We start from the raw sequence: 27,270 nt of genomic DNA on the forward strand, positions 1-27,270 counted from the left end.
CTCTCAATGAATCTGTCGGTATTGTATGGGCAAAATACAAATTGGGCTGCTAACCTTTTGACCTAGTTACAAGAGGAAATACTAGAATGAGAAGTCAGACTAGAATTGTAACATGAAGTGTATGTTGCTGTGGTTGTTGAACTGCATCTCTGAGATCTAGAGGTACGCTAGCTGAATGTTGTGTGCATTCTTCTTGTGCTACAGGAGCGACGGCCAGGAGGTTCACAGGTTTCCGAAGTTCAGGGTGGATATGTTCCTGTTTGACAACCCTTTGTTGTTCATTTTTCAGAAAGTTTATGGTTTCTTGTGTACCTCCTGAAGTATGTAGGATGCTGACTTGTAACAGGGAGTGCTGTTGGTGTTCAAAATTCTTAGAAGAGTGGTGGATTTTTATGAGTTGAGGACTGATCTTCGCTGTGCTTTAATACCTAATTGTTTAGATTGGAAATTCATTGTGAAGATGGTGCTTCTGATATATCATTTCCTAAAAGGTCACCAATTATTTGCTTACTTCTGGAGTTCTTGTCTTCCAGGGTCCATGGTCATCACCTGTAGTGTTGGCCTTTTTGTTAGGACACCGGTGGCTTTAAAGTTGATAGTTAATAGTTTCCCTCTTTACGTTAGTTATTAGTTTAGTTTATTGCATACCTGCAGTAACTGTCAATGAAGTGTCAGTACTTACTGAAGTTTCCATTACTACTTCTTAAATAATTGCTTAATGCTGGTGGATCGCTTTATTTTGACAGTTTTTTGAAACAGAAAAGGATGTGCTACCTACTTTGCATCAGATCCTTTTTGGACCTGCTGTTCTGTTTAGTTCAGGCTCATGTAACAAAGCCATAAGCACACTATTTTATACCCCTTGAGTTTATCTGAGGTTTTCCTTTTCTTCTTTGACAAAATAGTTGAGAGTAAAATCTAGACTGTTTTTAATGCACTGGGATATACCCTACCCGGAATTAACAGGCAAGTCAGCTGAAAGTAATCTAATGGCAGGTATTGTAGCTTTCAGCCTGGTGGTTTTTAAAGTGAAGCCATATAAACTGGGCACTTAAAGAGACCAGATGTTTTCAAAGCCCTTTAACAAACAAACTCAGTACATCTTGAAGAGAATGTTATCTGTGTCAGTGTGTGCTCAGCTAGATAAGCCTATAGGATGCTGTTTGGATCCATAAGCAATTTTATCCTATCCATCTGTGTACTTATGAAAGTTGAAGGAACATCCATCAATCGTGAAGCAGATATAGAAATCAGTTGGCTAGCAGCTGTCTTTCTAGCTTTTTCTCCCTTGCTACATTTGCCTTGCTCCTAAAATGTTTAATGATAATACTTTGGAGCTTTCCTACACAATCATAATACTATGCTTTTTTAATTTTTCTTTTTTTCAAGAGACATTTTGTGAAAGAACTTTTTGGAGCCTTTCTTGCCCTGATTTCTGCCATTTGCGGGATGGGATGCTTTTCTGACACGCTTCTAGTGACTTTAGTTGCCTGGCAAGCTTCCTTGAAGAGCAATAAAAGATCGTTGTACTTTTCCCTTCCCTTTGCTGCTTTTCTGAGAGTATCTTCCTCTGTAGCATTGCCAGCTTTAACTGTGCTAGTGAGAGAGGACAGTGCCCAGCAGTCTGTCAGTTCAGCATGTCAGCTTGTACAGTCTCCCTTGGCCAGCAGGCCAGCACCTGGAATGATCTGATGTTTCTGAGCCGAAAAGATGGCTGCGTTTCGGAGGGTTGAGGAATGTGAGTGATGGAGAAGTGCAAGTGCCTCATCACTGTTTCTTCTCAGGGCTAAGCTTCAAATGAAAAGAGTGCATACAGATGTCAGACTTTTTTTTTTCCTTTTCTCTGCGTTGTATCCTCTTATGGCATTCCTTGCCTTGATTGGAATAGTCACCTAATTGAATTTTGGAAATTAGCATTAAGCATGACTGATATCTTGCTTGGTTTTGTTCTTCCCTATTTTTCATTCTTTATACCCTGATAGGAACAAGTGGATGCAGAGTTCAGCTTTTTGCACGTAGGGACTGGTTGATAGGCAGAGCCAAGCATTTATTGAGAATGCTGTCAGGTCAAAAATAACTTGGTTTATTTGTAAATTTTGTGATATTTTTAAAGATACAATATTGGTTAAATATTGTGTTAACCTACTGTTTAAATTTTCTTGGAATTGCTGCTGCTGTTTTTGTGCCTTTTCCTTTCAATGACTGACTTAAACTAGAGACATTAAAATGTTTCTGTTGATTAGAGCTTCTGTGGTGCCTACATTTTGGAGGTATAAATATGTGACAGTCTTAAAGGCCTTTCTCAGGAAAGGTGATTAATTGCATTATATGTGTTCATAATAGCTGGTTTTGCTTAATTGGTTCACGGTATGAAGTCATCTCCAACATTTGAAGTCTGTAAATGAGAGGTGATGCAGTGCTCAATTCCTAACATTGATTTCTTGCAAAATGGCATTAATTGACCCTTCACTCAGTAGTTGTTGTAAGTTTCTGCCTCTTTTTGGTTTTTTGTTTTTTTTTTTGTTTTTCTTTTTTTTTTTTTTTTTTGAGCTGAAGGGGTGGGGTTTTGTTTCAGATTTTTTTCCCCATTTTCACCTGTCTGACCAGCTGCTGACTCTTTCTCTTTCTCTCCTGCTTTCACTGCATCTTGAGTAGAATTGTGGAACAAGCACCAGGAAGTGAAAAAGCAAAAATCTTTGGAAAAAACGAGTAAGGAAATTAAAAAACATAGAAACTGACTCCTCCAGCCTCCCCATAACTGCCAACTCCCCAGGTGCAGGGTGAGCTTGCATCTATGGCACACAGTTTTTATACCCACAAAAGCCTGCATTATAGAGCCGACCAAACAGATCAGTTTGCCCTGGGGAAATTGTGTCCAAATGTCTCTTCCTTTTTTTTTTTTTCCTTTCTTTTTTTTCCTCCCCTGAATGTTGCCTTCTTCAAATAAGGGGAAGCAGATATTCTGCATCCTCACCGTATCAGATGTGTATGGAAGGATTTTAAGATATTCAGTCTCCTTTCTTAAAAGCTAAAGACCAGTTTTGCTTAACAAGTCTTTGACATGAATCTGTTGATTGAATGTTACTGAACAAAGAACTCTCTGTGCTTTCAAGCTGTGGGATGGCAAATTGTGTTACCTGGCATCAGCCATGAACAGTTTATGACCACAGTCAGTCTGCAACAAGAAATACCTTCGAGGGGGAGAGAGAAGGTGTATGTGAAGAATTGTATTTAGTGATGGCTGTTTGAGAATAGCCACATAATAAGGAATTAACCCCATTTTGGTTTTTTATATCCCATGTTAAAGGAGTGAAATAGTCTGAGGCTGTTTGCAGAATCTAAATAGTAGTCTAAATCTACACAATTCTTAACACCTATTGAAATATGATATTGAATAAAATATGGAATATGTATTATCTGCAGGTGTAGCACCAGGTTTTGCTCTTTTGGCTGTCACTGTTGTAAATAAGGAAATATGACATAAGGACAATAATTAGTCTATAATAACTGTGATGTAGTAGGTGCTTCCTAACCGTAAGTGTAGTTTCTACTTTGCAGAGCTGGTGCCCCTTTTACAGACTGAAGATTGGGGAGGATGAATAGCTAAGATGAATGGGTGATAATTCCTGACATTCTGACTAGGTCTGGATTTGCTGTTAGTAATATTATTATTTTTAGGCTCCTCAGTTAAATACTTCAGTTAAGTACAAGTGAGCATTTGGAGTTGGTTCAGAGAGATTGGGGCACCTACATTTAAGGTCTGACTTGCCTTCTGCTGAGGTGGGAGCGTGTGAGGCAGGCACACAGCACGTGCACACATCTCCTGTCCCAAACTGGGCCTTTCAGGTAGGTGCCTACACTGGGAGGCATAAATCGACATTTTAGAGTTCTATGTGTATCGGACATACAACTCCATTAAGAAGAGAAGGAGAGGTTTGCAAGGGCCTGTAAACTGATAGTGACAACAATGTGATTGTGGTTATTGTGCTCCTTAAACTCAGTTATGGCTGTTGCCCACAGCTGTCAAATAATTGAAACGCTTCAGTCAGTTTCACTTGCTTTAAAAGTGGAATTGCCAGAAATATATCTGAATTATGTGTTGGGACAAGGAACTCTCAAATTGCTTAAAACACACAGCTGAGGTTTAGTATTCTTGTTGTAGCAATGAGATACAAAACTTTTTGCTGCATCATTCCTCAAAACTAGAAATGGTGGCTGTTGGAATGAGTGGAAGTAGACTCTAGAAGTGAGCACTGTATACTTCAGTGGAAAATAAGGTCCTAAATTCTTACTAAGGTTATTTTTAGGTTTTTTTTTTTTCTTTGCTATACAATTTGTTCATACTATCTCTGTTAGAATCTTGGATGATTTGATTTACAGTAACTAAGGCATATGGATTCAGAGGCAGAATGCTATAATAAATGAAGAACACTTTCTGTAAAACGTCTCACATGGAGAATTGGTGGTTGAGTAGTAAGCTAGTATGGTCTGCACAGCCCACGTACGGCTTTGCTATTCATGAGTTTACATACCATCTCAAACTCACTCCCACAAATCTTTGTATATTATCCTTCTCTCTCTCTCTCTCCTCCCTTCCCTTTTTCTTTCCTTTTCACTGTCTTACCCTCTCTAATATTACATATAATACAAACATGTTCATAATTCCCAGGTGGTTGTGATCAGTGGTTATAAGGCATAGTGACATTGTTTGCTTAGAGATACTGGGTGTAGTCATGGGTATAGAATACAAATATTCCAGCTGCTGATCATGTCTTCCTGTTACTGAATAGTTGGCAGATATGGATATGGCAGAAGTGTTGCATTCAGTCTCTTGCCCTTTCTGAGAGTAGTGACTTTGTGTGTACAGTCTATAAGACATTCTTTTCTTGCCTTGTTATTTACTTTGTTCAGTGCTTATCCAAGTTTCTTTTCAGGCTCTACTCGCCATCATTCTCTTTTCCTTCTGCCATCCCATCAGAGGACAATAGATGATATGATTCTAGAGCTGCATGGGAAATTGAACATAAAGTTCTTTATCCTTTTTTTCCCTTTCTTTGTTTTTGGGTCGGCGAGTTAATGAATGCATGATTTAAAGCTTGCTGATTCCCTCTCTCACTAATGACCTATGTGATTGCCAACTCTGGAGAGCCATTTGTTCATGTAATTGGGGAATGTTGTAAAGTACAGCATCATACAAGCTTCCTTCTTGAAATTCTTACTGGTGTAACACCACTTGTTGTTTATGTTCTTGTCATGTGTTGCCTGATTTTTGCCTAGATAGTTGCTGCGGGCAACCTAACAAACTCAGTCCAAGACTTTAAGCAAATCAGCAGTTTAAAAACGGATTCTGACTTCAAGTAGGTGTCCTTTATTTTGCCAAGAATAAAGGAAGTGGCTTCCTGGAGTTGAATGGCAACTGCTCTGCATGTGTTAGTGTAACTGGAAGCTACTTAACCGTTGTGTGTCCTCCTTTTTCTCTTGAATGGCTAACAAAGTTACTGTTTAGTGATAGTCATTCCTGGACTATGCCTTTGGAGTATTTGAAATTCACAGTAATGTTTGAAGAATGGCAGATGTGTCCTGCTGGCCTTGTTGTTTACAGTACCAAGGAATAAAAAAAAAATAAAAATCAAAGGAATGAGAAAGCAAATTTGTTTTCTTGGTACTGTTCCTGCTTTCAAGTCTGTCATCTGCTTTCTGCCATACTGTTTGTTCTTGGTGCAGTAATGATTTACTTCTTCCTTTGTTCAGGGCCAGAAGGTGTGAAACACTTCGATTTGGGAGAAACAGATGAGAAGAAATCCCAGATCAGTGCAGACAGTGGCCTCAGTTTGGCCTCAGGTTCTCAGGTCAGTGGCTTCTATGCTTGCTTTATATATGTGGTGAGAGAGAGGATTCTTCTATTCGCTACTTGATTGTGGGAAGAATTCTAGGGTTTGAGCATTATTGAAAGGCTTATTCTGTAGGGGACCAAATGTTATGAACTTGTCAATTGTAAGACCCTGTGATCTTTTGTGACATGCAGGCAGTAGTTTCTATTTGGCTGTCTAAATAAACCAAGGAAGTGTAAGGCGTGTCATTCAAGACCCCAAAGCATTGGGAAGTGATGTTCTCTCCCTATGATAAAAACTAGTGTGACTTTTCTTCCTGTCCTTTTCATGTTTTGATTGCAGAAGAGCGATTTCGACTCTGTTCCCACTGGAGGACCGGCGGTTATGGTCCGAAGTACCAGCCAGGATTCTGAAGTTAGCACAGTGGTAGGATATGCCCAGAGTGCAATCTTCACGTGATCCGCTGCTTGCTGAAGCGGGGGAGGGCATTTCATGCCTGCATTTTGTGTGGTATAGCTGCATACTGTCACACATGCATAACCTATGTCCGAGTGCTCTCTCCAGAGCCTCTGAGTGGGTGGCAAGCGTGTGTGCCTGACAGGACGTACACAGCGCTTCATTAGCAGATTGCATCCTTCATATATGGTGCTTGTTGCTGTTACGTCTTCCTATGTATTGGTGTATTTATGGAACTGGTGGTTTGCAATAATTTTATAAATATGCCTTAGTTGTGTATAAACCATCTATAAAGAATAGAAGTTTAAAAATGTGACCTGAGAACGAAACAGGTAGATTGTTTGATGCATTAAAAACAAGAATAAACTTTCTGATGTATTACCTTAAAGCACTTGAATCATATCAAAATACATCCGCTTGCTTTCCAATCAACTATAGGGCCTAGAGGGAAAAGGTTACAGGAATGCACTGAGTAAAAAGTGAGTCTTCTCCCTACCACATGTTACCTGATATAGCATGTTCCAGGGAAAAAAAAACAAGGAACTTTACTTACTGCTGTTGTTAGTTTTTCTTCTCTCTACACTGCTGCATTCCTGTGAATATCTGGCTTTCCGTGATCTTTTCCCAGCCTGTAACAAGAAAAATAGTCTGATTGTCTTTCTCTAATGGACACAGAAATTGTATTCTATGGGATACTGCTCCAGACAGAAGAGAAGTCTAGAAGAGCTGTTGATGTCCAAGTATGTCCTTCTCCAAGCTCAGGAAAGGTCCATCCTGACAAGTAGGTAACCAGGCAAAGGCAGCAGGAGGCCTGTATGGATGGCCAAAGAGCTCCTAACTGAAATCAGACATGGAATGGAAAGGAAGTATGTGAGAGGTGGAAGGTAGGGGCAGGTGACCCAGGAGAGTATACATTTGCTGTCTCATCCTGCAGGGATAGGGTTAGGAAAGCCAATATGGACCTGGAGCTGAATCTGGCATGGAATGTGATTGGAAACAGGAAAGGATTCTACAAGTACATAAGCAGCAAGAGAAAGGACTGGGGAAGATGTGGGCCTGCTGCTGAATGGGGCAGGGGAGCTGGTGAGAGATGGAAAAGACTGAGGTACTTGGGGCATTCTTTGCCTTAGTCTTTCCCAGTAAAACTAGCCTTCAGGAATCCCAGCCCCCTGAGACCGGAGGAGAAGTCTGCAATGAGAAAGGCTTGCCTTGGTGGAGGATGACCAGGCTAGGGAGCGCTTCAACAAACTGGATATACATAAATCTGTGGTTTCTGAGGGGCTGCAGCCACAAGCACCGAGAGAGCTGGCTGGTGCCATTGCGAGGCCACTCTCGATTGTCTCTGAACAGTCATGGTGATTAGAAGAGGTTCCTGAAGACTGGAAGACAGCAAATACCACTCTTATTTTCATGGAGGACAACAAGAAACATCTGGGCACCTAGCCTCACCTCAGTCCTTGGGAAAGGTCGTAGAAAAAGTCTTTCTGGAAAATGTTTCCAAACACATGCAGTACCAGAAGGTGGTTGGAACTGGTCGCCGTAGATGTACAAAGGGCAGGCTGGCTTGACCAACCGGGTAGCCTTCTGCCGTGAGGTGGCTAGCGTGGAGGATGAGGGGAGAGCAGCAGTTGTTTACTTCAGCTTCTGCAAAGCTTTTGACACTGTCAAAATTGTCAACTGTAGCAATGGTGAGCTGACAGAGTATGGGTTAGGTAAGTGGACAGGGAGGTGGGCTGAAAACTGGCTCAGCGACTGGGCTCAGAGGCTTGTGGTCAGTGGCCCAAAGTCCAGCTGGAGACAAGTCACTAGTGGTGTACCCCTGGGCTCAGTACTGGGGCCAGTGCTGTTCTGCAGCTTCACTGGTGACCTGGGTGACAGTACAGAGCAAGTTTGCAGGTGTTACAAAGCTGGGAGGGGTGACTGACACACTAGGTGCTTGTGCCAGCGTTCAGAGGGGCCTCAGCAGGCTGGAGGACAGGGAGGAATCCATGAAGTTCAACAAGGGGAAAGCGCCAAGTCCAGCATCTGGGGAAGAATAACCCCAGCCACCAATACACACTGGGGGTGACTGGCTGGAAAGCAGCTTTGCTGGGAAGGACCTTGGGATCCTGCTGGACAACAAGGTGACCGTGAGGCAGCAGTGAGCCCTTGGGGCAGAAAGGCCAGCGCTGTTCTGGGCTGCATTAGGAAGGTCGAGGGAGGTGATCCTTCCGCTTTGCTCGACACTGTCCTCACCAACGTACTTTAGCTGACCCTGCTTGAGCAGGGGGGCTCATCTGTAGATGATCTTAACAGATCCCTTTCAAATTGAACAGTCCTGTGGTCTCGTGGAAGGGCTTTTTGAGTCTCTCCATCTTTTCCTGCAGAGTAGGATTCGATGAAAAAGTAATGTTACTGAGGGGAAAAGGCAAATGTGGCCTTTAGTTGTACTGCTGCTTGTTTTGTGCCTTAAGAAAAAACATTTTACAACTTTTCTCTCTTTGTTGAAGGTAACTGTTTTTCTCCACAGGTTAGTAACAGTTCCGGAGAGACATTAGGAGCAGACAGTGACTTGAGTAGCAACGCTGGTGATGGCCCGAGTGTGGAGAACGGTGGCAATCTGGCAGGATCCAGAGGCACTGTGTCAGACAGTGAAATTGAGACAAACTCTGCTACTAGCTCTATCTTTGTAAGGGCATTGCAGACTTCCCTTTTTTATTTTTATTTTATTTTTTTTTTTTTGGAAACTAAATCTTGTACAGTAGTCATTTCAATGTGTGTGCATGTATGGAAAATGATCTCTGAATCTGTTCTAAGGGTTATACAGCAGTGACTTCTTTAATATTTTAATCTTGTAATTTTGTATGGATCCACGTACATTTCTTCATTTCCTGTGTAATATATGGTTCTTTAAGAACAGTAGATTTACATCTCACACCATGTTACAGGCTCTGTCAATGTTTCATTCCCTCTCATTCATTTTTTCTCCCAACCAAATGGGCATTTAGTTGCCCCTCAGACCAAAACAACATCGATGGGCGTCGTTTACCCATCCTAAGAGGAACAGACTCTCTCTTAGGAGCAGCTGTTTGATACAGGAAAGGGATGACCCACTGAAGGTTTCACAGCTGTTCTGTTTCTTTAAAACATTAATTCTGTTTGAAGTGTAATGATAATTTTAAAATACATTTTTCTAGTTGAGGGATCTCTATGCAGCAGAATTCAAATGATCTGGGAGCACTTCTTGTTCATTTTGGTTTTTAAAGTCCTTGATTATTGGGTGTAGCCTCTAATGTCCATTTTAGCAAGAAAATAATTGTGTACTCAATTCGGCTAAATCAAGCTGTCAGACAAATATGAAAACAACTTTCAATGCCTTAAGATTGGTCTCACTGTGCATTATTTTATAATTCTTATAAGATCGTAAAAGCCTTTACAGGACTTCTAATTTTAAGCAACAAACAAAATCATTGTGCTCCATTGCAGATTTCTTCTGAAAGCATGAAAATGATACAACCATGTCCACCTATTTAGCTGCAAGAGGGTGTCTTCTCAGTTACTAAAGAGTTAGACTATTTTTTTTTTAAACCTTAGGGTTTTGTGGTTTTCTACTCAATTAATGAAACTAAATGGAAATCTGAGAACCCTTGCAACAGAGCTAGAACAAAGACGATGGGTGTACATGGTGTACGACAAATGTCAAGTATCGCACCATAGTTTGCCTGGTGGTAGAGAAATAGATGGGCCAGCTTTGTTGTAACAGTTCCTGCTGGCTGATAGTCCCAGCACACAGTTCTTAGAGCCGATGGTATGTAATCATTTGTGTAATGTCATACATTTATGAATGGTAAATGAAAGACAAACCTGTAAAATCTGAATGGGTGATAGAGCTCAGGTAATCTTATCCTGCTTGTGAACATTCATTTTCTGTGTAGTCCTGAGAAGGCTGCGTATTTCTTCCTCTGTGCCTCACAGTCTGTACAATGGCAGTGTTATTCAGCTATTTCCTAAACAGTGGGAAAGATTTACTGTTAGAATTTGAGCAAACTGCATCAGCATGAAACGTGGAGGATGATGGAAGAGGTGTAACTGTGCTTCCCTTTAATCTGGGATTTGCATTTTTCATTTTGCCTGTTTTCCTTCAGGGAAGCATTTTGCTTCCTCTGTGATTTGATTTCTCTATCTCTCTCTTAGTTTTTCCTTTGACTCTGGGCTTCTAAGTGTATCACCTTGCTCTTTGAACAGAGTAATTTATTTGTTTTGTGAGCAGCTGTGGGAGAAGCTCTATGAGGTACAGCTTGCAATCTGCATCTGTTAAGCACAACAGTGGACTGCAAGAAGTAGCCCCGCAGGGCGCAGAAGGCAATTGTCTGACACCTCTTGTGTTATTTTCAGGCGAAGTCTCACAACCTGAAGCAGAGTGTGAAGGACAGCAAAGGCAGTACTCCAGGGAGAGGTCCAGAGGATGGGAACCAACGTGTCTATCTCTATGAAGGACTTTTAGGTAAACTATTTTTTTTGCAGGGAGGGGATCTTTTAGACTCGAGTTCAGGTGGAGTCATCTCTGGGGCAGACAGACATCTCTGGGAATTTTTACATTCCCAAAGACTATGTTAACCACTTCATGTCGTCCATACTGGTAGAATAGGAGGGTGCAGCAGGTCATTCAGACTAAAGCCAAAAATTTGCTGGGAAGGTTAAATAAGAGTAAGAAGAGAGGGGGTGTGAGTGGTATAGTTTACGTAAAATGTAGTTTGTCCAAGTCTCTTGATGTTCTTGAATAAGAGTTCTTTAAACCATTGGAAAAGGGAGAGAAGGAACTTAGCTGTGCATGGAAGGCTAAAATGTATCGTTGATCCTTCAGCTTAAGTCATTGAGTAGCGTGCTACTAAACTCAGAATACTCATGGCCTTTGAGCATGTCCTTGAATTAGGAGTATATTGGCTTTTTTGAAATGTATTTCATCTGGACTTGCTGTTAATCAAGAGCTCTCTCTTCCTGTGTTTTTCATCCTTTCCATTTGTCGTTTCTACCTGCTGGGAATGGTGCAGGTAGGGATAAAGGATCTGTCTGGGACCAGTTAGAGGATGCTGCAATGGAAACCTTCTCTATAAGTAATAATCTTATCTTTCCACTTCTCTGTGTGTTTGCCATGATCTGTGTTTGTGTGAGATATTCCTGTCTCTTGGGCAGTGTTAAGAGTCTGTGGAAGAAGATATACTCCTTAAAGAATAGAGATGAGAGGTACTTTTGTGTAAGCGTTTGAAAAGATTACGCTGTGAATTAGTGTGAGAGCTATGTCTTGTCTTCTCTTTTACACTTTTGCTCAGTTGTTTTTGTTGATGTTGCTTGTGGTTTAAAAGTAACAGTTTATTTTTTTTCTTTAATATATGGATGAATTGTGTGTTGGCTTATGGCATTTTCAAGGAGTGGGAAGGAACAGGGATTAATCAAAGCATTTGGCTTGAGTAAATGGAATAAATGCTCAATTTTTGTATACATTGCATAGGCAAAGAGCGTTCGACTTTGTGGGACCAGATGCAGTTCTGGGAGGATGCTTTTTTGGATGCTGTGATGCTAGAGCGAGAAGGAATGGGGATGGACCAGGGACCTCAGGAGATGATTGACAGGTAAAGTTCTTTACCAGACCTCCTTCCTCATTGTTTCACTTGGGGCTGAAATAGTAAAAAAGAATAAAAAAAACCTCTGCTGAACATGCTGTTGTCACTTTGTAAAACTTGTTGCTATAGCTGACTATTCCAAAGTGTTCCTCTGTGCTGGCCTGCATCTCCTGATACCGAAATACTGTCTTCAGTGCAGCATACATTGCTTTAAGTCTTGTGGACAGGGGATGTTTCCAGAGTTTGTATGATTTATGTATCCAGATGTTTCCAGAGTTTGTTTGATGTATGTAAAAATACAGATTCCAGATTATGTAAGCTTAATCACAGTATGAATAGATGGAATGGACTAGATCAGTAGTAGAGCAAGCGATTTCTGTGGAAAGATGATTATATTCTGGAATAAAGGAAGATATCAGTGTGTTGACGTGAAGTGAAAGAATTAAATGTCCTCAGAAACTTCATTTTGAGCCTTCTCAAAATGCAATGTCACTTACAGGTATTTTTGCTTTACACTTTGTAGTTAAAAGAAACAAACAAAAATCCACGAGGCAACCACTCTCTAGAAACACCGGTGTTATTGTGTAAAGCTAGACTACTTCTAAGATGTCAACCTTCACTACCTGCTTGCTTTTTTCTTTATTCTCTGACAGCTCCATTAACATCTGATCATTCTCTGCTCTGCCCACCACCTACGTGCATGCTATCATGTGATGTGGGATCTGGTAGCCAAAAGAAGAACTAGTTTGTGGGGTGCTAGTTTGAAAACTGTTTCTTTTTCCACAAATTATCTACTGTACTGAAGAAGAGAGTGCCTGTGTACTTCCTTCATCAGCTTAATTCTGCCTTGGAGCTGTATCTAAGCTCTGAAGGCAGGTAGCTCTGGCACCGAGTGCTGCCTTTCTCTGCTGGCAGTGGCAGCTGGCGGGGAGCTGCAGCTGCAGAAAAGAGGAAATGCATAAGCCCAGCAAACCACTGAGAACTTTCCCGTGCCCAGATCTTATTTACTTCGACTAGTTAATAATTAATGGGCATGTTTAATTAGCGATCACAGTGTTTCACTGGAAAATGCCCATTGGGCTTAGTGTTTTTGGAGGTTTTATCTGCCATACGCTTTACAAATGGTGCTCTGACCTCTGTCAGTGCTGTAATGAATTGGACAAAGGATGCCTGTGAGTCTGCTTCAGTTCTAGCTCTTCTTGCAGGTATCTTTCCTTGGGAGAACATGATCGAAAGCGTTTGGAGGATGATGAGGACCGCTTGTTGGCTACGCTGCTGCATAATATGATTGCTTACATGCTTATGATAAAGGTGACTTCTTTTTAATAGATCACTGCTCAGATTTAAGCAGTATATTTTGTGGGGTTTTCTTGAAACCATACATCTCTGTTCACAGCGCTCAGAACAGTGAAGTATAAAAAAATGTTATAAAACATCTCCTAATCTTAATGAAAAAATTGCTTCAGTACCTGGAGATTCTTTGAGATACATTGCATGAGTTTACGCCCTGGGCATGCATATACATTGCCATTTAAAACAGAAATTTACTGTTTCTGCTTGTAACTTTAGAGGACATTCTTATTTTTAAGACTATGGGTTGTAAATTCAGTAGAGAGCATCTTCTAATGTGATTTCCTTGCAACTGAAAATTCCATATGTGGGCAGATCGTGAATATGCCTATCAATACCTTTACATGAAATTTGCTGTTACTAGTGAGCAACCCTTTCTATCTCATTCAGTGGGCTGGCTGTATGCACCTTAATGCTGCAGGTAGATACCAGCAATATCTGCTAGTCTGAATAATTTCTCAGATAGTCCAAATCCTCCTTCAAAGTCACTGGAAAATCAATCTTTAAAAATTTTTGTCATGGTTAGAACCAGCTTAGGTGCTTGGGTTTACCTGTAACAGTTTTGATGCACTGTGCTGTCCAGTGAAACAGCCTGACAGTGAGAACAGCCGTACACAGGTGCTAGTTCCATACCTTCCAGTGTTTGAGTGAGGAGGTGAGAGACAATCCCATAGATGACAAATGTGTGATACCCAACAGCTGGAAGAAGTAGTAATTTTTTATGGGTTGGAGGGAGTCATGGGAATGGGGAGAGAGAATGAAGGTACTCATTTTTTCTGACATAAATGGAATGTGAAGGTAAGTTTTAAGATGGGATTTGAGTATATTTGGAATTAGTTTATTTCAGGAGAAGACTGAGGGATTTGGCCATTATGTCTTGCATTGCTGCAACACTTAAAGTAGAATTAATAATAACCAGTGCAGCTACTTTCATCAACGGATGCAAAAGAGGAGAGCAAATAATACTGGTTTCAAAAGGCTGTCTCCTGAGAGATGTTGATAGAGTTAGTCCCAGAGGGGAAGAGTGTCTTTTGATGTGAAAATAATCAGATCCCCAAGAGAGCAGTTTCCTGGGGGAAAGGGATAAGGTGGCGAGCAGGATATTATGCCTTTGAAAATGGTATCACTCTGGCCTATCGATTATAGAAGAGAAGGGAATACAGGAAATCTGAGAGTTGTGATGGAAAGTATTGTTTCTTTCAGTGCATCTTCAGAGATGCTCAGGAGTGAGGATGGGATGAAGAACTGAGCAAAAGAAGGGTTGTCAAGGGTTGGGTTTTTTGTTGTCATTGTGGTTACTTTTCCCCCCCCTGATTATCAGTTTTGGGATGAAAGATGGTGGATCTAGAATTTGTTATGTGTTATTTGTATGTAGGATTTTTTTCAAGCAGTTAGAGTGAAGGCTTTAAGAGACTAAAGACTGTACCAAGATATCTCATCTTAGGACAGCTTCCAGTAGAAACTGCAAATTTGGAAGGTTTTGTGTTACTGGAGAGGTGAATTCCCTGGAACTAACAAGGGAAACGTAATGCTTTAAACCTAACATCTTGGTATTTTAATTTATTTTCTTGTTTTGGGATAGCAGAGCCTGGTAGTTTTTACCTAAATTATTACTGAAAAATACAATGCTTTTGTTTAAGTGCAAAGAATTCTTGCCAAAGGAAGGAAGCAAGGTTGAGTTTGGTTTGTATGCTCCGCAGCATTAAGGTCATAATCACGGTATGATTAAAAGGAATATCCAGTTTAGCTTGGAGTCAGTGCCCAGGGGTGAGTGTGCTGTCTTGAAGCCTTTAGTGTCAGTGCCTGGAATTCATAATAGCCTTTTGAAATGGCACCTGAGGCAGAAATGTTTTTGCTTCTGATCTTTCCTGCAGCTTGTCTTCAGGAGCAACCTGCTGCTGTTGGAGGACTATCTGGAAATGTTTGTTAGAGCCCTGGCCCAGTGACCAGGAAATGGACTGTGAAAGAGTGCTAATTCTCAAAGATACCGTGCCTTTGTGTTAATATTTCTTGTGTTGAGGGCTCCACAGCTGACTAAGTCAGCTCTTTGCAGAGGAAGAGGTGGAGAAGCTACGCTGGCAGATGAGCCTCATCACATACATGTCAACATGGAGAACTGAGGCTTCTGATGTTAGGATTTGGAAGTGGAGGGTAGTGGAATTGCTGCTCTTGTGCAAGAGTAGGCAGGAAATCTGTTGTGCCCAGTATCCCTTGCCCAGTAGCTGGGAGAAGTGGTGTACGTGCAACTTCTGCTCGTACCGCTGGTGCTGGGCTAAAGAGGCCCCCAGCATGGCTGAGCTGGAGATCGGTTGTTTTGCTGTCTGAGCAACGGAAACCAAGGTGATGTTGATGCTGGGAGATAGGAGCTGCTGCCTGTGAATAGAGAAGAGTAACTGTCTTTATATCTGCCTTCTAGGTGAATAAGAATGATATCAGGAAAAAGGTGCGTCGTCTAATGGGAAAATCACATATTGGATTGGTGCACAGCCAGCAAATAAATGATATTCTAGACAAACTTGCTAATCTGGTAAGTAAAACAGTGATGAGTGATGTATCTGTGGGAGCTACAGTGGAGGAAAATACTTATCTGAAAATTCTTCTATAAATGCCCTGCAACACTAATTTAAAAATAATTAAATTTAATTATTAAATACTGCCTTCACATGTATATGCCTTTGAAAATGGTATCACTCTGGCCTATCGATTATAGAAGAGAAGGGAATACAGGAAATCTGAGAGTTGTGATGGAAAGTATTGTTTCTTTCAGTGCATCTTCAGAGATGCTCAGGAGTGAGGATGGGATGAAGAACTGAGCAAAAGAAGGGTTGTCAAGGGTTGGGTTTTTTGTTGTCATTGTGGTTACTTTTTCCCCCCCTGATTATCAGTTTTGGGATGAAAGATGGTGGATCTAGAATTTGTTATGTGTTATTTGTATGTAGGATTTTTTTCAAGCAGTTAGAGTGAAGGCTTTAAGAGACTAAAGACTCTTTAAGTCTTTAAAGACTTAAAGTCACAGGCTTTAAGAGACTAAAGCCTGTGACTGTATGACCCTGTTCATAATATTGTCATGTTATACAGTTATCAATTAGAAGTGTAATACATATATGTGTAAACAAGACACTTCAGTAACACAGTTCTCTGCAACCCTACTGGATTTTTAATATCACCTTTGTGAGTGGGAACCTTTATTCTTACTACAACTGTAACAAGTGTTTAGTATTTCATCAGGTTTAGGTCATTATAAGACTTGCAGCAAGTTTCTATACAAAACCAGTTCTATCAGCTGCCAAGCAGAATATAAACCTTGCAGCCTGTAATGCTCAGTAAGAATATAGGCTAACGCTTAAGTTAATAAAACTAGCCAGCTTTTGGCACAGCCGTCACCAGGGGGGATGCAAGTTAGGCCCTTTGAAAGCTAATTTTTCAAAGCATTTTTACATTTGGAACTTAGTTTTATGCGCAGAAAGGACACAAAATTACCTTACAGTTAACTGGGAAAAAGCAGACCAGGTTTTTACTGCGGTGCTGCCAGAACGCAGACACTTCGCTGTCCCATACTGAGTGTGGTACCAGCGTCAATGTTGTACGCTCTGGTAGCTCTCCTAGTCACGCATGTTGAAACTAAAATTGTCACACATGTTGAAACTAAACTTACTAATCTTGCTTAAGACTTTGTTTAAAATTGCCTCCGATCAGCTGTGTTAATTTTTTTTTTCTTTTATTTGTTGCAAATGCTTCTAGTGTCACCTAATGGACTTTTTTTTCAACAGGTCAGGAGAAACTGATTTCAAAGTTCATTAATGATTACGGGTTTTTTTCCTAGAATGGACGGGAGCTCCCTGTAAGACCCAGTGGCAGCCGCCACATCAAGAAGCAGACTTTTGTAGTACATGCTGGGACAGACACAACAGGAGACATATTTTTCATGGAGGTAGAGCAAAGAATAATATTAATGCAGTTAGTAGCATTTGATAAATAATATTAGAAATCTTACGCAGTATTTCGCACCCCCAGGTATGTGATGATTGCATTGTGCTGAGAAGCAACATTGGAACTGTGTATGAGCGGTGGTGGTATGAGAAACTCATCAACATGACTTACTGTCCCAAAACAAAAGTGCTGTGCCTCTGGCGGAGGAACGGTCAGGAGACACAACTGAACAAGTTCTACACCAAGAAGGTATGCAGCACGTTGAATACACACAATACTGTGGCAAAACTGCATAGAACAAACAAACCCTTGGTGTGGTATTCCATGTTCAATCAAAAAATAGCCACCTCTCTCCAGCAGTGGTTACTGAATGGCAGTGGCTGTGTAACAGCACAGACACCTACCAGTGACATTATGCCTTGTCACTTACTTGAAGACAGCAGTACAGCAGGATGTAATTTAAGAAATTACATGTGTAGCTTTTACTTGGGTTTTTTGGTGAGAAGGAGGAAAGCATTGGTTTTACTAAATATTGAGTGAGCTTGCAGGCTTATAAAGGTAGAAAAAATATGGTGGTAGATTCATGGGGAAAAAGCTAAATAAAACAATGTCGTAGTAATTGAGTTAATTGTCATTTTTTTAATGCCAAACCCAAACTGACAAAATTGATAAAAACTTTTCTCCATGGGCCCGTGTTTGACTTTTATTTCACATATACCTACATTCTCCAGTAATATTAATAGCAAATATAAAGACATAGCTTAAACCTACTAGGAAAACTCCAGTAACTCCTACACAATGACCAGTAGACAAAAGGTAAAGGTTTGTAAATGCAAGTAATATATTGTAAGGTTATTATCTTTGAGATGTATAAAGGGATGAGATTTCTGCTTCAAAAAATTCATTTTATGTAGACCAGGACTTCGTAACGCGGGTGTGAATACAAAGGGAAGGAAGACAAAAGCAGTGTGCTACAGAAGTTACTTGGAAAAGTAATGGCATGTGTCTTGGGCTTTGGATAGAAAATTTTCTTACATTTTACTCTGAGAATTATGGCTTAACTATTATTTGATACTACAGAGGGGAGTTGGGGGAAGATGAATAGAAGAATACGGCATAAGGAAATTGATAGGAATAACAAAAAGATAGAATGTAGGAGCATGACCAGTAACATTGACTGCTGGAAACTGAAAGAGAGGGATTGTGATATTGTTTTGAGGCTTTTTCTACACTAGGAAAATGAGTAAACTTGATTAGATTGCTCATGAGCTTGTGCCAAGCCATGAACTCTTCACTAGCTTCTGCTATGAAATGGTATGAAATAGTTTCTCTGACAACTTGAAAAGTAAATATGAATGCCATCTAGTAATTAGCTGTGGTTGAACTTCTGTAGGCTTGTTGTCTTTATGCACCACACGGGGCTTGTTCTTTCTGTAGAATCTTAGAATCTTGCTGTTCTTTTCCATTAGTAATTTAGAAAAATAACGTTGCATTCTTCTTCTTTTATATGTTAGTGTCGGGAATTATACTACTGTGTGAAAGACAGTATGGAGCGAGCAGCAGCAAGACAGCAAAGCATTAAACCAGGTACAGGTACAAGATTTTGCTTGTTGGATATGTTTGTTGTTTGATCTGCAGTCAGCAATTTTTTTTTATATTCATAACTTCTTTTAACGTAATCTCCTTTTACTTGGAAATCTTAGGGTAGCTTTGTACAGCCGTGTGTACGTAGCAGACTTAGTGTTGTCATTAGCTTGCCCCCATATACCTCACTCTAAATACAAACAAAACGGAAACACCTGTATAAAGGAGAGTTACATGTAAGGAGGACTAGCTGCCAGTAAAATGATAACTAGAAAAGACTGTGCACCTTCAGCTTCACTTTCCCTTCATGCTGGCTACTCCTTATAGTCCTGACTGAGACACAGAACTACTTTGTGTTGAGAATGGAGGCTAATAAATACGCTTGCTTGTTAGTGAATCTACAGTGATGAATCTGCGGCTTTCCGCAGGCTTCCCACGCACAAACCTTTCCTCATGGGCAAGTCTGATACCGCCGGTGCAGGCCAAGAGGCGCAGTTAATGCCCCCCGTGTCCCGTGTATCAGTGTACCTTCTCCAGCGTACACCTGCTTCTTAGCTTTGCATCGGCGTCCGGGACAGGATAGTGTAATTACACCAGTGAAACTTTCCTTGGCAAACACCCTTTTCCTTTTCCTGTTGAGTCAAAAACCACCAGAAAAGTGGATTTGCAGTTTTAGGAGATTGAGTTCTTGGGAAGGCAGTTTTCCGTTTTTCTAGGTCCCCAGAGAGCAGCAGGTGCTGTACCTGGGTAACAGACGTGAAGGTGGCTTATATACCTTCATGAGGTGGTTGTTTCTCCTGTGCTGGAGTTTGTTTGCAGGTTCAGAATAACATCACTGTGGTTTCATGTTTTCACGTTTGATTTTTGTTGCAACTATTCCTTTATTTTCAAGTGGATGCTAGGTCTCTGGGACCCATGCTCAGAGGTACAGACCTATTTTAGGTGTGTCTTAATGCCAGATCTAAGAGATCTGCATTTTATACTCATAACTGGCACCAGCATGACTGAGAAAATCACTTGTGTTTAAATCTAGCGTCCTAGGTGTTCAACCCTCAGCTAGCTGCTGGGGCTTGGAAGAAGCTACCATTTTCTTCCTCCTACCATTAATCCAGTTTAATTTGAGGAGGGAGGAAGGACTGGACATTCACTGAGGGCAGGGGATGCAAAAGTGCCTTTGAAAACTACTTTAAGAATTGGGCAATAATGTAGTATTGAAAATGTGTTTGAGAGCCATTCTACAGAGTTCATTTGTTCTGCACAAAAGATAATCTTTCACATTTTGTAGCCAAACTGAATGATGCAAAAGAAACTAGATGAAAATGCCTAGATTGTCATCTATTAATGCCCTCTATTAACTTGTCATTGTTTTAACCATGTTGATACTTTCATTGCTGAGATTTGTTATAATACTTAAAACTCTAGTGGTTCTCAGGCGGCTGTCATTAGTGACTGGGCTGTGCTGAGCTGCCCCTACTGTTCTTAGTAGTGTCATCTTGCTATACACATCAAATGGAAATTATGTTTGTATTGTTTTATATTTCCCTTCCACATATCATTACTTGGCTGATGGATTTCTTTTCTTCCCCCACCCCCCGGATATTTTTGTTTGTTTCTTTGAATTTTTTTTCATTAACATATCACAGGCCCTGAGTTGGGTGGTGAGTTCCCTGTGCAGGATATGAAAACTGGTGAAGGAGGTCTTCTTCAGGTCACACTGGAAGGAATTAACCTGAAATTTATGCACAGTCAGGTATGAGGGAAATCTATGAGAAGCCTGTGAGCATGAAGCTTTTTGCAGCACGCCTGTATATGTGTTTCCTCTTCCCAGAGTATCAACAAGGACAAGGGATAGCCTGAGGGGGGTAAAAAGCATATGGATATTCACTCAAACACACCTATCTATAAAAAAACCCATATAAAAATATAAACACATATATATAAATACGTATATATGTAAAAATAAACTGAAAATAAATATCCTCAGGAAAACTGTAATCAACTGAAGAAAATTGTTGATACATGTTTCAAGTTCTTGTTTCTGGTGGTCTGAATTGTGTAAGCACAAAACGATGGTAGCCAGGATACTGAGGGACAGAACCAGTGATCAGTAGTCATCTAAACTGCCATCATGCCCGACACTGCGAACATATCAAATGGCATAAGCAGTCAGCCGTAAAGGTAAAGTGTTTGAATATTGCAGGTGCAGAGGGCAACCTTCTGCATCGTTTTTAATCTGTCACGCTTTAAAATTTGAGAAATCACCTGTAGAATTTAGTATGAAAATAAAATGGCTAAGTGGCTCTTGCTGTAATTCACAAAAATAAGAAAAAATTATTGATTCTTTTTTTCTTTCCAAAGAGCAGATCTTGTGGGTATAGAGGAAACACAACTAGAATTGTTATTTCTTCCTTTCTCTGGATGTTGTTTCTGTTGCTTCCTTTGATCCTTGTTTTTATTTTGCTTTGTGTTTTTTTGTTTTGCATATGATATTAAATGCATGCTACGCTAGACAGTAGAATCACTTTTTAGGGGAGAGAGAGTGTGTGTGTGAGAGAGAGAAAGAAAAGCTTCTGTCAGTCCTCAGTGGAGTGTGTTTTCCTTTCCTCCTGACTAGACTTTTCTCCCCACACAAGCTTTGTTCTTCTTTGAGGATACATCAGTGTAGATCCCACTGGAAGTGCACGTGCATCTCAAACACACAAGCTCAGAATCTTTTAATACTTCTCCCAAGGTCACAGCAGCACCATGTGCTTCTTTGAGTTCATATGTGCCAGGAAAAGGAGTGGGGAGTTGGGAACCTCCTTCAGTTTTCTTCCTGTGCATTGCTACAGTAGAACTTGGACTGCAGCTGACCTGCTGTATTATTTCAAACCCACTCTGTGATGGAACAGTCTACCTGACTTAGTTATAGATTTTAACTTTTTATTGGATATGCTGAAAAAGGAACAACTGCAAGAGGAACTCGTTGGTAGTACAGAATGAATTTTCATAGCTACTGGAATTGGCAGGTCTAAAGCCTTTGAAAATTAAATGCTGGTCTTGAAGCAATAGTTTGATATCATTAGAGACTGGATGTAATAGAAATTTCTTTGTCCTAAGGTAAAGACCCACCACAGGGGATGTTCTGTTTGCTTCTCCTTTTTCTTCTGCCAAAGCTGAAAATGATGTTGAGCTCAAACTGCTCATCTCTTGAACAGTCTATGGAGATTACTTTTATTTCTTAAACATCCAGGCGTATGTGCATTTGCAGAGAGGAAAGATACATAAGATGGCAGCCACATCATCATCATGATGATTTCTGAAGTGTAACAGGCATCTTCACAAAAGAAAGGCATTCAGTGTCAAGCACATAGTGAGCACACATGCATCTGTCCAAAAGGGAAACTTCCAAATCCTAGAACTTACCCTTGGCCTTAAATTCAAAGCTGCTTCCCCCTGCCCCTTGAAAGACTGGAATGACATTCTGAAAGAAACCTTAGAGAAGCCTAGTACTGATCATTGTTACAGACTGTCAGGGCCGTTACCATTTGAATTTCGTACCACAGATAGTGAGTCCTGTGCTGCCACCAGCACTCCTGGAGTATCAGCTTTACCATGTCCTTCCTTCAGAGAATGGTGTTCTAATTTGCTGTCTGTAATGAGAATTACTGCATCTCTTCTGGAAGGCAGCCTGTGCAGGTCAGAACCAGGAAGTATGCCAGCTGTCTCCCCCACCTGAAAGATTATTCCTCCTCTTCATCACCTAATGAGGCTGTAGCCAGCTGAGTTTCCATTCCAGGAAATCATGGTTGACTGGTCTGATAGCCTTCTGTGATGGAGTGACTGGCTGGGTAGATGAAGGGAGAGCAGTGAAAGTTGTCTACCTTGACCTCAGCAAGGCTTTTGACACTGTCTCCCGTCACATCCTCATGGGAAGGACGGGTTAGCTGAGTGGACAGTGAGGTGGGTTGAGAACTGGCTGGGTGGAGGAGCTCAGAGGGCTGTGAGCAACGCGGCAGAGTCTGCTTGGAGGCCGGTAGCCAGCGGTGATCCCTGGGTCAGCGCTGGGTCTGGTCCAGTTCACCTTACCCATCAGCGCCGTGGCTGAGGGGGCAGAGACCCCCCAGCAGGGCTGCGGGTGGTACAGGACGGGGGGAGCGGCCGGTAGCCCAGCGGCTGCGCTGCTGTTCGGCGGGACCCCGGGGCTGGGGGGCTGGGCAGGGGGACCCCATGGAGCTCAGCCAGGGCCGGTGCCGGGCCCTGCCCTGGGGGGGGACAGCTCTGTGGGGGAGGGGCTGCCAGTGCTGGGGGGCAGCCGGTTGCCCACGGGCCAGCCGTGTGCCCGGGTGGCCAAGGGGCCAGTGGGACCCCGGGGGGCACGAGGAGGCGCGTGGCCAGCAGGTGGGGGGGGGGGGTCCTCCCCCTCTGCTCTGCCCTGGGGAGGCGCATCTGGAGCGCTGGGCCCAGTGCTGGGCTCCCCAGTTCCAGAGGGACAGGGAGCTGCTGGGGAGGGGCCGGGGGGGCTGCGAAGGTGGTGAGGGGCTGGAGCATCTCCCCGGGGAGGAAGGGCTGAGCGGGCGGGGGCTGTTCAGCCTGGAGAGGAGCAGCTGAGAGGGGATGTCACCCACGGCTGCAGGTATCCCCGGGCGGGTGCCCAGGGGACGGGGCCAGGCTCTTCCCAGCGGTGCCCAGCGGCGGGACGAGGGGCACCGGGCACAAACCGCCACACGGCCGGTTCCCTCTGAGCAGGAGGGAGAACGTGTGTCCCTGGCGGGTGGCGGGGCGCTGGGCCGGGCTGCCCAGAGCGGCTGGGAAGGCTCCTTCTGCGGGGCCATGGTGCAGCCTGCGGGGGGGGATGGGGCTGGGGGCTCGGGGGGCACTGCCCACCCGCGCTGCTCCGGGATTCTAGGATTACTGAAGATAGATATTGAAATAAGTACAGTTCTGGAAAATACACTTAATTTATTCAGTATGTTTAATTCTTGGTCTGTTAGATTTACATTGCCAACTGGCAAGGGCGTTCAGTACCGTTTAGTGGACCTGAGACATACCCTTGTTTTCCCTCTCAAAACAAAGTGTCTAAACAGATACCAGAGGTCTGCCATTTGAGGATGTGTATAGAATGGACAACTGTAGCAGCTACGTAAAGTACTCCTACTAGTTGCACCATACAAAACCAAATCCCCTCCAGTGTCATAATCTGTGGAGCTAAGGGCTGTTTGCATTCTTACTCTAACACTCATCAAGCAGTCTGCTTTATTAATAAGAGGTCTGCTATTCTGGATGAATTGTGCTTTCCGATTTTTGTGTAAATTATATGAATTGCTCTCTAGGGCAGCTGTTGTTCAGAATATGTATATGAGCACGATTAAAACCAGGCTCCTATAGCCATTTCTCTGTGTTGAAAATGGCTTTTTCTGTTTCTGTTGAGTTTGGATAGGGATACCAACCAGTAAATGCCTACGGCACCTCAGCAGGCACAGCTTTCTCTTCATCTGCCTTTCCTTACTCCATACATAGACCCTGATCCCAGCCCTCTTCCCAGCATCTTACTGAATGAAGGGATTTCTGTTGCTCTACTTGGTTGGATGTCATAGGAATAATTAATTTAGAACATAAGAGGAGGGGATTCCACCTTTTTGTTGTTGTTGTGGGAGAGGGGGGAAGATAAATGGAGTCTATTCTGTCTTTACCTGAGAAGACTGAACATGCTGCTTCAGTGTTAGAATGGTGCTTGCTTTCCTGAAACTTTTTGAAGGCTCTTGATTTGCAGTGTGTATACTTTCATACTGTCTTGTGAATTCCTCGGGAAATGTCTGATGCGTGGTGGGCCAACCTGTTATTGACACATGATAGTTGTCTTTAGTGTTCAGAAATTGTCTCACCATGCCAGCAGCACACAAAAGTTTAAGAAGAAAAAATGTTCAAGTCTATCTGTGCCTAGCAGGTCAGAGAAGTCCTTTGGAATAGGGAGGAATCCAGTGTACCTGTGGCATTGGCAGATTATTCTGAGTTTACATCTACAAATTATGTTACAGTATTGGGACTCAGTCACTCTGTCCCTATTATGAATACATCTGTGTCAAAAATAGATGGAAGTTTAATAAAATGCAGCAGGCACATGCCCACCTACAGTAGGATCCACACTGAATGCTCTGTCTTGAAGAACCGCAGTTTCCCCAGGGTAAGTAATTGTTATTTCCTTTATGCTTGTTTTCTGATTGAGTGAGAGGAGAGCATCTCTGTCCCTTAAAGAATATGGCAAGAAATTGCCCATCAATTCATGTCTTCTGAAAATGGATAACTTACTGTAATGGTGACAAACCTGATAAATTCTCATCTTGCTCGTGACTCTTGTGGCGATGCAGCACTCTCTAACGCTCAGAACATGCGCACCTGGGGCACTCAAGTCCTTCAGGCAGCTTTACTGTTACCAGACAAAACAACCCTTGTTTCGCCTGAGCCTTTCTATTGAGTTTCTGAATTTTGTACGTTAGGCTACTAGCAAAAACTTCCTACAGAAAATATTATAGAAAAAGGAAACTAAGTGCCATAAAGAAAATGTTCTGTTATTGACTTGTTTACTCTGTAACTGCTCCTCAAAAAATATAGTGTTTTTGACCAACTAAACTGATTTAGAACATGGGAAAGACCAGGCAAACAAAACAGATGGGATTGTCTCCTTTCGCTTGAGTGCTTGAATATAAGCGGAAAGCAAGCTTCAGATTTTCTGATCAAGTAAGCGGAAGTTTAGGTTTTTATACTGAGCAAAAAATATCCTGGGTCTGTTTGTTAGTTCTCTGCTAATAAAAATAATAATAAAACCCCTTTGACTTGACAATCAGCCTGACCTCTCAGACATACGGTGCATTTACTGATGATCTCTACAGATACAGATAAGCCTGGTTCCTAAAAAAGCCACAGTTCCGGTGTTGACTGACTTTGCCTTTCCTGGGTAGCATATAATCTTGGTTACAGGGGTGTTGCCGATATTGGATTCAGGAGGGTTGCAGAGTTTTCCTTTCCCTTCTTTCCAAGACAATGCAGTTTCTCTAGTAACATTTTTTTTAAAAAGTTCCAGGGATCATGGTGTTGTAAGTGTACAGGCACCAAAAGTATCCATCCAGACTACTGCAATACAGTCTTGCAAGGGTCTCTCTAAGCTATTGGACATAAACTTACTCTGAATGCTAGGGCAATGTTACTCTCAGTGTTTCTCTTGCCTTGAAAAAGCAAGCTTATTAGAAACTGGAGTATAGAACTGATTCCTTATAGCACTTTCTATTCTACAGCTTCTTATGTCTGTGTACTGACTCTGACCCCTTTGGAGATGTGCACATAAGAAGGGATTGGTTTGTATCTTGAAATAAATTGGATATTGAACAAACTCATGCTTGGAGAACTTGTTTATTCATGCAATCTTGGCATCAAGGTTCTGGACTGAAAAACCTACTCCTGTGGTTCAACTGTTTTGCCTTTTGGGGTTCACATATGTAAAACTTCAGTTTAAAGCAGGTTTGTTTTCCAAGTGACTGCTCAGCTGGCAGCAGCCATATGTGAAGTGAGCAAGCAACAGAGAAGGGTCCAAACTCTCCCATCCTGCTTAAAGCAGGAAACTGGTACTGCCTGTTAAAGGAGACAGTTCCTAGAGTATGTATGCAGATTATGTGTCATAAACGGCAGTAAAACCTTAAACAGCAAGGCTGTGAGGGAGAAGGAAGAAGGAAGTGTTTCCTCACTGGATTAAATCTGACTACTGCATATGTTAGGAGGATTGTTGTCAGGGTGGGAAGTATAGTGCCCCTTACCTGCCCTCTGTGCTGGAGGAGGATGCATGGAGGGGCAGAAACTAACTGGGATGGATCAGAGGCTACAAATCGTGCCAAATTTGGGAGCCAGCTCTTTTCTTGTCCCCCTCTTCTGTTGTATTTCAGGTGTGTTGGTATTCTTTTTGCAATAACTCATTTGAGTGCCTGAAGGGGTAGCAATGTTGGATATGTCAGAGTTACTAACTCCTTCGTTTCTCTTCCATGCTTTCTCCTCCTGCAAGGAGCGGAAGGTACTTCATCTTCTGCTGTCTTCGCTTCTTAGCACTTTTAAGTTATTTGTTGATTTCTAGCATTGTGGCAAGTTTGTCTTTTGAATATTTATTTCACCCTTTATTTATATATTAAACTGTAAATGAACTGGTAGTGTATGCTATAACACTTCAGGTTGTACCTGCTGTAATGATGTTTTTGTTTAATTTTGGTTTTTAGTTTACAAAAAGAAAATCAAGCCTGACTAATTTTATGTTACTTTTCCTCCTGTTTTTGTAGGTTTTCATAGAGCTGAATCACATTAAAAAGTGCAATACTGTGCGAGGAGTCTTTGTCCTGGAGGAATTTGGTAATTACATTATTTTGATATTAGGTCTGTACTCACACGGCAGTAACTCAAATTTCCAGTCTTCAGATTCAGAGTTGCACTGCAGTTTCAAAGATGGAAGAGAAGTGTAGATTGTGTGTGAGGAGTTGCCTAACTGTGAGAGATGGGTGACT

General features: G+C 41.8%; 1 protein-coding gene across 25 annotated transcripts in view; it reads left to right on the top strand.

The window, feature by feature from the left end:
• The window catches only part of MADD (MAP kinase activating death domain), a 76,413-nt gene that overhangs the window by 41,037 nt on the left and 8,106 nt on the right, over positions 1-27,270 (top strand). For 11 of the 25 annotated variants that reach the window (XM_080395681.1, XM_080395673.1, XM_080395691.1 and 8 more), the window contains 14 exons: positions 2,656-2,709; positions 5,752-5,849; positions 6,174-6,257; positions 8,797-8,955; positions 10,662-10,770; positions 11,318-11,380; positions 11,776-11,896; positions 13,093-13,198; positions 15,654-15,764; positions 17,061-17,168; positions 17,252-17,416; positions 18,682-18,754; positions 20,395-20,501; positions 27,049-27,118. In XM_080395681.1, coding sequence (XP_080251807.1) covers positions 2,656-2,709; positions 5,752-5,849; positions 6,174-6,257; positions 8,797-8,955; positions 10,662-10,770; positions 11,318-11,380; positions 11,776-11,896; positions 13,093-13,198; positions 15,654-15,764; positions 17,061-17,168; positions 17,252-17,416; positions 18,682-18,754; positions 20,395-20,501; positions 27,049-27,118 — 1,428 coding nt within the window. The remainder of the gene's footprint in view (positions 1-2,655; positions 2,710-5,751; positions 5,850-6,173; positions 6,258-8,796; positions 8,956-10,661; positions 10,771-11,317; positions 11,381-11,775; positions 11,897-13,092; positions 13,199-15,653; positions 15,765-17,060; positions 17,169-17,251; positions 17,417-18,681; positions 18,755-20,394; positions 20,502-27,048; positions 27,119-27,270) is intronic. The other 14 variants (XM_080395677.1, XM_080395675.1, XM_080395676.1 and 11 more) reach the window with 4 other exon arrangements.

Source organism: Falco punctatus (genome assembly GCF_963210335.1).
Source record: "Falco punctatus genome assembly, chromosome: 7".
Taxonomy (NCBI): Eukaryota; Metazoa; Chordata; class Aves; order Falconiformes; family Falconidae; genus Falco; species Falco punctatus.